The sequence below is a fragment of the Musca autumnalis genome, unplaced genomic scaffold (genome assembly GCF_047663935.1).
Source record: "Musca autumnalis isolate F117 unplaced genomic scaffold, ASM4766393v1 scaffold_3, whole genome shotgun sequence".
Lineage (NCBI taxonomy): Eukaryota > Metazoa > Arthropoda > Insecta > Diptera > Muscidae > Musca > Musca autumnalis.
The window spans coordinates 99,361,774-99,372,641 of record NW_027411866.1 but is presented as its reverse complement, the minus strand read 5'-3'; the positions used below and the strand labels follow the sequence as shown (position 1 = coordinate 99,372,641).

General features: G+C 35.6%; 1 protein-coding gene across 1 annotated transcript; it reads right to left on the bottom strand.

Annotated features, from left to right (window-relative positions):
• Nucleotides 1-2,981: 2,981 nt before the first annotated feature.
• On the bottom strand, nucleotides 2,982-5,268 carry LOC141397149 (uncharacterized). The gene is made up of 3 exons (XM_073973097.1): nucleotides 5,213-5,268; nucleotides 4,957-5,092; nucleotides 2,982-4,890 (listed from the first exon to the last, which is right to left on the bottom strand). The coding sequence occupies exons 2-3, from the start codon at nucleotides 5,080-5,082 to the stop codon at nucleotides 3,514-3,516; spliced, it is 1,503 nt and encodes a 500-aa protein (XP_073829198.1). The 5' UTR covers nucleotides 5,083-5,092; nucleotides 5,213-5,268; the 3' UTR covers nucleotides 2,982-3,513.
• Nucleotides 5,269-10,868: the final 5,600 nt, after the last annotated feature.

Sequence of the window (10,868 nt, the reverse complement as noted above, 5' to 3'; positions counted from 1 at the left end):
TATGTAAGTTTTCTACACCGTTTTTTGAAATGGAAGTTACTTGTTAGTGTCGGACCACTATAAATGTGCATTGCTATCTTAGTTAATTTTTCTTCTTTGTAGTCTCGTACACAAAATTCTTTAGGAGTTCGAATCTTTTTCCTCTTTAATACTAACAAAATCTACTATTTTAAGGCAGAATATTACCATGTTGGAGGCAAAAAGCTTTAAAAAAAATTATATAGTGACCAACAAAAATTTCTGGTGGGTACTATAACTATCGAAATGAGTGATTGAGATATGGTCCCCAAAATTGTGCACAGATGAATTTTATTTTTTTACATGCAGATAGATCAAGTTCGAAGATGGGCTATACCACAGTTTATACAGTTGGACACTAAGCCCACCTGATTGTTATGTTTGTTGTCAAAAACATTATTGTGATTTAAAATACAAAGAAACTCAAATCACAATAGTATAAAATCCATTATGTTTGTTGCCAAAAGTTGTTAACAGAACTCTGAATGGCCGATCTTCTGTAGGCCTAGGGCTATACCTACCTACCGCTTTGAATAGTTCCCAAATAACTGTACCCCCCGATTTTAGGATTGTATATAGTTTCAAGTTTTTAGCTACATCTTCAGACCGAATTAGTTATAATTTTCCATCTAGGTTTCATTGGGAACCTTCCACCAAAAATTATGGACATAGGTTAGCGTTTTGCAATAGCCCCCTATAGGATCGAATTAGATATAATTTGGCATTTTGGATTCCTATTGGTCAAAAAACTTCTATATAAAAAAATTGTGACATGGGTGCACGTTTTGGAATTTTCCCCATATAAACGATTAAAACGGGATCTAACTACTGCATTACAAAACAAGTGGGAAAAGCGTTAAGTTCGGTCGGGCCGAACTTTTTATACCCTCCACCCCAAATTTCAGCCATTTCGGTGGATTAATGTGGCCACAACCTTCAAAATACCGAAAATCGGAAGTTACCGTTCTATGGGGGCTATATGATGGCGCGGACCTATACCTACAAATTTCTGGTGGGGAAGTTTTATATCCTCAACGAAGACTAAATACCAAATTTCAGCCATCTCGGTGTGATAATGAGGCCAAAACCTTCAAAATACCGAAAATCGGGGGATATCGTCCTATGGGGGGCTATATCAAAACGTGGACCTATATAAACATTTTATCGTCGAAATGTTTCTTAGCCTCTGAAAACACAAAATACAAAGTTGCAACCGATTCTGTTGTCAAATGGGACTAATACATTCAAAATATATTAAAATGACGCATACTTTATATGGGGCGTTATATGGGGGCTATACCAAAACGTGGACCTATAAAAACCAACTTTGGTAGGAATGTTTTTTGGCCTCTGGAGACACAAAATACCAAATTACAACCAATTCGGTGGTAAAATGGGACAAATATCTTAAAAATTCCTTAAAACGATGACGCGTCACGCGTCATTTTGTATGGGCGCTATACGAAAACGTGGACCTATATAGCCCACTTTCAATACCAAAAGTCCTACGTACAAATAATAGATTTTCCCACCTACGTCAATCCGATCGGACGCTAGAGTGATTTCCACAGACGGACAGACAGACGGACGGACATGGCTATATCGATGTAGAATTGCACGCTGATCAAGAATATATATAGTTTGTGGGGTGTACAATTATTATTTCGAGTAGTTACAAACGTAGTGACAAACTTAATATACCCCCATCCTATGGTGGAGGGTATAACAAAACAACAAATTGGTAGAATAACTGCAGAAGCTATGTATAAAAAATGAAAGTGAAATTAACAAATAGACGACGAACACGGCGCTTGCTCCACGAATTTATGGACTACCGAAAATCCACAAACATGGACAGTACAGCGATATTTTTCCACAACAATTCAAAGGGACGAAAAGGACATTGAAGGAAGCGAGTTAGAAGTCAAAATGTTCTACGAAAATAATCCTCATTCGATTTGACTGAAGACATGTCATCTCATAAATAAGCTAAAACAACAATTAACAAAGATATAACGCTAATTTCAGATGCCTTATAGGTTTTCAGCAGAAACTTTATCACGCCATAACTGGGAACTTCGATTCACGGTGGATCTTTCCTTCAGGATTCTTAATATACTCACCAAGGCCTTTCATCCCCAAAAGGATTTATCTCTACCCCAGATTTTCACCTCCATTTTATGTCACAGTGTACATTCTCCGCAACTCAAAAATGAGTTACCGAGTTTGATTGTCGATGACAACAAACACAATGACATATGCAAAAAAAAAAAAAAAACAAATAAACAAACTGCTGACCTTACCTCCCTAACAGGCAATTTCAAAATAAGAAAACCAGCTGAGCCCGGTGGGATTTGAACCACATCCCCGAAAACATATGAAGACATTGTCACGACTTATTAACGTTCAAAGCCATAACTCATAACTCCCAAGCGCTAAAAAGCGTTTGCCATGGAAGTCTTACAAATTAAACGGTCAAATACCCATCATTGTAAGAACGCATTGCATTTGAGAAGTAGAACTTCGATAGTATTAACTGTGAACTATTTTAGCACGTTTACATATGACCGGATTCAATAAACCCGCTTGGTTTCAATTCCATTGCGCTTATGTCAAATAAATCCTCAAAAAGAAGGTTAACTCTCCAAAAAGCTATAATATAAATACGCTATTAACATAGACAAATTAATATATAGACAAAGGAATGCTTTCACCTAGTGTGTTCCAAATGAGTTTGTTGACAGCGTAACTCATTATTTTTAAAATGTCGATAGTCATAAATGTATAAGATATTTATAAACGCAATAGACATGCGCGCGTATCACGATCGTGACACTAAACAACAATAACTAATCAATTTAGTGAAGACTAATTACTAAAGTAGTTCTTGTTTAGTATCATGAGCACGGCACGTGCCCATCTCTACCCCACAACCCAATCCCCAGATAAAATAAAAAACAAAATTCAGTTGTTTATCCTTATTACAAGGCAAATGGAAATTTGCGAGTTTTTTTTTGATTGACAGCGCTTAACATGAGTATCCCTTCGTCTATACATCAATTTGTTTATGCTGTTATGTACTTTGCATATAATAAAAAATTTTAACTTTATTCTTATAATCTATGTACAGTATTTTAGTTTACAATTATTTCTATTTATTATATGTTATTAATTGTTACGCTGTGTGTTGAGTTTTTTTTTTACGACGCAAGTTTCTCTTTAGTCTATTTGCTTTTGTGATTCTGGGTCCTTTCTTCCTAGTAGGATGTTTCTACACTTATCCACTTCATTATATTGTAATATATTCTCCGAACAATTCATATTAGAATTATCGTAATTGAAGTCATTAACAATTTCAGCTTGTGAGCTGGCTGTGTGTGATTCTTTCCCCAATGACTTATTAATAAATACTTACTGTTAAATGTTACATTATTTACCTATGTGGATTTTGCAATGTTCTAAACGAGTTGCTTGTTCGCCCCAGCGAAGTCCACATTAGGAGCATTTATAGCTTTCGTCATCACCGTCTCTGGGAATATGCTCCCCTTTATGATGAAGTGAGATGTGATTCACTAAATTGTGCCTTGTCGTGTAACATTTGCCACACAGTTGACACTTTAGCGCCGTTGGGTTAATGTGACGAAGTGCGTGCTCTTCGACACGATAACGGTATTTTAACTTGCGCCCACAACACGGTATATAGAATTCCTCGTTCGGATGATCGGCAAGAAAATGTGTCTTTAACAAGGTAAATGTGGAAAAGTATATAGGACACGCTTCACACTTTAAAAGAGGTCTCCATTTGGCTATGATCTCATCCATTTCCCGTGACGATGCGCCTCTTCTAGTGGCGGGTACAGTTATATTATTATCCACTTCATTTAAGGGTGGTGAACTTATTCTTTCCAGTGATGTATCATTCATTTCGTTTAATTCGTTAACAACAAAAAATTCACCACCATCCTGACCCATAAACTCTTCATTGGCATTCCCGATTTCAAATGGAAAAGCAACACTATTCCCCGAATCTTGGATGGTGGAGGTAGATGCTGCAGGTATTGCTGTTGAAGTTGCCATTAATTGTGTTTCATCTTGGGCACAACTATTTTCGGTGATTATTTGAAGCATATTTTCGTCATGGTGCTTCTGCATTATGTGCGAATTTAAACTAAAACTTGACGTTAAACGTTTGTCACAAAATTGACACTTGAACGCATCGGGATTCAGGTGGTAAACAGCATGATCGTAGACATGGCAGCGGTATTTTAACTTGCGCCAACAACACTGTACATAAAATGTATCATTGTAATGTTCGCGATTGAAATGTTCCTTCAGCGCGGTAAATGTGGAAAACGTTTGTGGACAATGTTCACACGTTAGAATAGGTCTCCATTTGGCTATCATCTCGTCGACTTCTTCTTGTGATTTATTTTTTGTGCTGAATTGATTGATTTCAGTATCATCCGCCTCATTTAATTCATCAATAATGAACATATCACCATTCGGCTGATCCGCTAACTGTTCATCCACATGCATAGAATTCTCGTCATAATTTTTTTCAGAACAAGGGCCACGGCCAGGGGATTCAGGTGTAGTATTCGAGTTTCGTTCAAACATTCCATTTTCTTCGGAATCTTCTTCTGCCTTTATAACATTCTCACCTCTTAGGTCCTCTGTGGGCTCGATCTTAGTTATATTATCTAACAGTTCTATGTAATTATTTTTAACATTTGAATTTGTTCCTTCTTCATGGTGTTTTGCATATAACGATACTACAGTCTGTTGAAAATCATCAAAGTCGAAGATCTGTTGCCAACATTGCGTACACAAAACTGGCTTTGAATTTGTTGTTTCCATTGCCACATCCAAAATCTACAAACAAAAAAATTGGAATTAATGGAACTTAATGTGGACTGAATGGAAGTGGAGTATAATTACCATTGGAGGAAAATATTTTATTGCGGTTGAGTATACTTCATTTGTGCAGCCTTTTGCATCGCACAACTGTACACTGTTGTCATTGCAGTTTGAGTGACATATACGGCATACATATGAGCCGGTCATTATTGGTAATCTAAAAATTGCAAATTGTATTTATAATTATTTTTATAAATGAATCTGTAGCGATTGATGATTAAGAGAAAGAAAGGTGTATGGTCGGATGAGGTCGTGATAGCCCACAGCACAAACGTACACACATCGCGATGTGGTCCCAGCCCGCGACAAAAATCGATGTCTACAAATTATGATTGTAACTATTCAAATCTACCATAGACACATTAAATTTTAGTATTCCGGCTTTCTTTTTTACAATTTCTAAAGCTAAAGCAGAGCCACAGAAGTGAGCATTTCCATATGAAGAAATTGAGACATTGAAATTTCGTTTAATGTAGTGACACGTTACAAGTGATATCACAAAAAAGTAATGTGTAAAATTACTGTAGTAAGAAATGGAAGTTAAAGTTAATGGTATTGTTATTGTTTTTAATTGATAACCTAATAAAGTTGTATCTTTATTTTGTGCAGTATTTTTTGCTTACCTGCACAATCAAAAATTGCACGACTTCTTGTGCAGCAATCCCCAAAAGGCAGGAAGCTTAAATTCGCTTACCTGCTCAACAAGGCCGAAATCTTCAATATTACTTACGTGCATATGATGTGCAGCTATAAGCAATGTTGAAATAATAAAGTGAGAGACATTTCAAGTTCGGGAGAGAAAACGTTACATTTTTTTTACAATTCATTATCCTTTCTTGTTTTGCATTTGTTTTGCACACATATTATCTGTGCAAAATCAGACTGGTTGAATTTTACCCTTGTTTTGAGTTCGCAAAAAAAAATAAATTAAATTTTTTCTTGTGCAGATAAATGTAAATTTTACAACCAAATTGAAGTAAAATCACCAAGATTTTGATGCTGCTATGCCGAAAATGCAGCTATTGAATGTGCACTAAAACATAATATCTTGAACGGAATCTAGAGAATAGTTGCCTATAAACAGATTTTTGGTCAGGTAACGCCAAAATGCAGCTATGAATAATGCAGGTAACCAGAAATTACTGTAGTAAAATTGTTCTTTTTTGAAATGTATTTTTGTGAGTGTTTATACCCTCAGCCTTTAGGCTAAAGAGGGTATTTACACTTTGATACGACCAAAAATGTGCCTCATCGAAATAATGGTTTTAGACCCCAAGTATGTTTGTACGATATCCGTTTCAGACAATTTTGAGTAGATCTAGCAATGTCCGTCCGTCTGTCTGTCTGTCTGTCCGTCTGTCTGTCTGGCTGGCTGGTGCGCACGATAACTCTCGAACGGATCAATCGATTCGGTTCAAATTTTGGGTATCGAAATATTTTGTCCAGATTCGATTTAAGTTCGAAGATGGACCATATAGGTCCACTCCTTCAGGTACCTCCCCCACAAATGTTCAAAAATTGTCGCAAAACTTGTGCGCACGATAACTCTTGTAGGGAATAACCGATTTGGTCTATACTTTGCACATCGTGTAATTTCTACCAAACTTATATGAGGTTCCAATATGGACTCAATCGGTCCACTCCTTCGGGTACCTCCAACACAAAATTTCAGAAAAGTTCAGTTTAGGACCTGCTATCGAATTGCTTTGATTTTTGTTTACGCAAGTTGTATTCGCTGTCCTCTATACGACGCTGTAAGTTTTATTAGGGGCAAGTCCATACTTCCTGAGAAAATAGCCTGAAAGTTACAAGAAACCCTATGACATCGTGTGTAGTGGTTGGAGCGCAAGATAACTCTCGAACGGATCTGCCGATTCGGTCCAAAATTTGGCTTTCGTAATATTTTGTCCAAACTTAGTTCAAGTTCAAAGATGGATTATATCGGTCCACTCCTTCCGGTACCTCCCCCACAAAAAAGTTCGAAAATGTTCGGAAATTTTGTGTGCACGGTAACTCTTGAAGGGAGTGACCGATTTGGTCCATACTTCGCACATTAAGAAATTTCTACCAGACTTATATGAGGTTCCAATATGGACTCAATCGGTAAACTCCTTCGAGTACCTCCCACACAAAATTTTGGAAAAGTTCAGTTTAGGACCTGCTCTCGAATCGCCTTGGTTTTTGTTGTAACATCTTGTATTCAGTGTCCCCTATACGAAGGTACAAGTTTCCTCAGGGGCAAGTCCATGCTTCCAGAAAAAATAGCCTGAAAGTTGAAAAACAAACCCTATGACACCATGTTTATGGGTGGAAGCGCAAGATAATTCTCGAACGGATATGCCGATTCCGGCCAAAATTTGGCCTTCGTAATATTGTTTCCAAACTTAGTTTATGTTCGTAGATAAGCCATATCGGTCCACTCCTTCAGGTACCTACCCCACAAATGTTCAAAAATATTCGGAAAAATTGTGTGCGCGATAACTCTTGATGGGATTGACCAATTTGGTCCATACTTTACACATTCTCATAATATCTACCAGATATAGATCAGGTTCGAATATGGACTATATTTGTCCACTCCATCCCGTACCTCACACACAAAATTTTGGATAAGTTCACTTTAAGACCTGCTATTGAATCACTTTGATTTTTGTTGAAGCAACTTACATTCGCTGCCTCAATTACGATGGTAAAAGTTATTTCAGGGGCAAGTCGATACTTCTTGAGAAAACAGCCCGAAGGGTGTAAAAACCCCCTATGGCCTATGGTCTATGTCGGTCCATTCCGTTAAGTACATTTTCCGGAAAATTTTTGAACTTAAATCCTAATCAACATTTTTGTCGGTTCATACGACCAAAATTTTGAAACCCCCTAAATACATAAGTTTTTTGTGAAAAAAGTGTTTCAATTTGCACAGGCTGAGGGTATATCTCTGTCGGCAAGACCGACTGATACTTTTTTACTTGTTTTGTTTTAATATTGTGAAAAGAAATAGACTTTTAGTACTTTGGATCCCCGCGGATCCTTACGTTATTTTTTTTTAAATGTTCGTGGAAGTGTCCAGAATTGTTTTGCAGTGTGTTTCAATCTTATTTTATAAAAAAAATATGTTTTTAGGATTACAATATGAATGTGTGTTTTTGAAATATGGTGTTCAAAAAACTTTGTCAATGCCAGCAATGGACGGACGATATTCGAAGAAATAGTAGCAAACTTTCTTGTGGATGTTGCGGGATATGATTTCTCTAAGTTGTCAGATCTTAGTGTATACGATCTGACAACTTAGAGAAATTTCAAAGGAATTTCAAAAATCTGGATACAGAACAAGAGAAAAAAATTGATAAACATCATGCAAATTGGCTTGCTATAAAATACACCATTATTTTTGAAAGATACATGTCACTTCAAGAATTATCTGACGTTGAAAGTAACAACGCGGAAGGCTTGCCGTGGATTTAAGCTCCATACAAAAAATTATACAGTGGTAAATTTTTAGTCTATCTGGGAACTCTCCTAATCGAGATATCCTGTAGATGGTATTTATTGTAATTTATAGTAATAGATGCCAATCCTCGTGACTAAAAAATATCATGAAACATCTTAGTTTCCAGATATTCCCTGTTTGAGACCTATATGACATTGTTTACATCTAATAATGCTTGTCAAGAATAAAATTCATAAAATTTCATGATTTTTACGTTTTTGTTGAAAATTTAGGCTAAACACTTAAATATGCCAAATATCGGGAGTTAACATGGTATAGGACTATACCAAAATGTGGATATATATTAATGATATATATTTTCTATTTTGATATTCTTCGACCTTTTGTCTCGTCTCTTTATTTAATGATATATATATTAATTTGATACAGATTTTAAACTCGAAATGTCAAATTGCAGCACATTGTCAAATTGCTATCGACCATAGAACCTACGCAAGCTGTTTTATACCACCAAAGAACACAAAATGTCAAATTACAGCGAATTCATTTCGAAAATATAGCCAAAATCTTGAAATTATTAAAAAAGTACCGTTATGGGAGGTCTTTACCTAAAAGCGGACCAATCTTAACGATTTTTGGGGAAAATTATCTTCTAGTCACTACGAGTTTACGGTAAAATTTCGATATCTTGATTAGAAATATTTTTGTCGCTCTCTCCCATACAAGCTAAACCACAGTGCATCGGTCCGATTATTAGGAGACCGGCTAGCATACTGAATGCCAAAAGTAATATCGCGGATGTTTCACAGTTCTTTTGGTAATCTTATTTACTATTGAAACGCTTCTATATTTTGTGTAAAGAATAAATCTCAGGTTTTTGAGAAGTTAAAAGGATATGAGATGTTGGTAACAGCTACAGTGGGTGTCACTGAAAATGATGCAACCCGAAATAAAAAATGTAATCGCAGATAACGAGCAGAGATTTTCTAACATATCAAACTACAATTTTGTAGGCTGAAAAGTTGTCTTTAAGATGGCACAGTAAAATATTTAATTTACAGTACCGTTGTACTAAAATTTAGGCGGAAAACATTGGACATATTGAAATTGGGCATTAAAAACGATGCACCACAATAATCGATTAATAATTTCCAAATCGTTGGCGTTTTATTCCATTTTAGTAATCAGAATGGTGGAATAATTGGTTCTCTATCGTTTTTAGTAGTTATGTCATTGATACCGACAGAAAGAATGATGTTCCTGACGTAACTTTGGCATGATCGTAATTGGCTAGAAATTTCTAGTTTTTGAAGTCATTTTCCAAAAAGTGACTATGAAAAAGTTTTAACGGTTATGTCTAGTATATGTAAAAACAATCTTATCTTGGGCCTTGTTTATATTGTAGCATTTTGCAGGGTTAACCTTCTTAATGAGGATTTATTTAAAGTATACGCAAAGGAATTGACATTTGAAACCCAGTGGGTTTGTTAAATCCAGTTATATATAAACGTACTATTATATACACTGCCGACCACTTGAATAGAACCCCCTACAAAAATTTCTTCAACCTCAATTTTTCCCCGATTTATGCAAGATATGAAGTGTTGAAGTTTTATTATATTTTGTGTCATGTGTTTTGTGTACTCATTCCTATTCAAATCCAAATTATATAAAAATTATAGAACAAAAGCAAAATAAATTCAAAAATTTAAGTAAAAATTTGGCTCATTTGAATAGTACCCCCCTTTAAAACTTGGGTATACAGAAAGACTATATTAGAATATCGATGCATAGTCACTCTTTATTGAAATCGAAGTACTTTCAGTAATATTCAGTCAAAGCATATCGCTCCTGCTCAAGGATACACCCGTATATCCTGATTTGGCAAGGATTCTTGTTATAATCAAGTGTAATCTAACAAGGCTTGACTTTTTCTTTCGACAAGTTTATCCTTGAGTCGTATATTTTACGCATGGATCACTCCCATTCATTTCAGATCATATTTACCACTGTATTTCTTCTAAAAAATTTAAGTTTTTCAATATTTATCTTTGACAATTAATTTTCAATAACAACAATGTTGTTTTTGTAAATTTGTTAGTTGTTGTAATTCATGCATATACATTATATAGATTTGCCTTTGGTAGTATTAATAGTCCATATTTTCATTAGGCAATTTTTCCTTGCGGCAATTGTCAGTTTGTTGGTGAGAGAGGGTGTTGAGAGGCAAAGGGTTACCATATACCTCACCTCTCTCTTCATCAAACTGACAATTGCCGCAAGGAAAATTGGCTAATATAAATATAGACTAAGAATACATGTGTTTTACTTTTTTCACCACAAACACTTTGGGAATACGGACGTATTTAGGCATGCGCCTAAATTTCTATTGATTTGTGCACAATGGTCTGTGTTTCTATATGGTTGAATACGGTTTTCTATATGGGTGAATATTGCAAAAAGATTGGGTTCCCTGTCCCGACGCATT

Bases quoted from the DNA above. Each gene is read 5' to 3' on its own strand.
- LOC141397149 (XM_073973097.1), bottom strand. From the start codon at position 5,082: ATGACCGGCTCATATGTATGCCGTATATGTCACTCAAACTGCAATGAC. The intron at 4,891-4,956 runs GTAATTATACTC...TTTTGTTTGTAG, and splicing joins TAAAATATTTTCCTCCAATG to ATTTTGGATGTGGCAATGGA.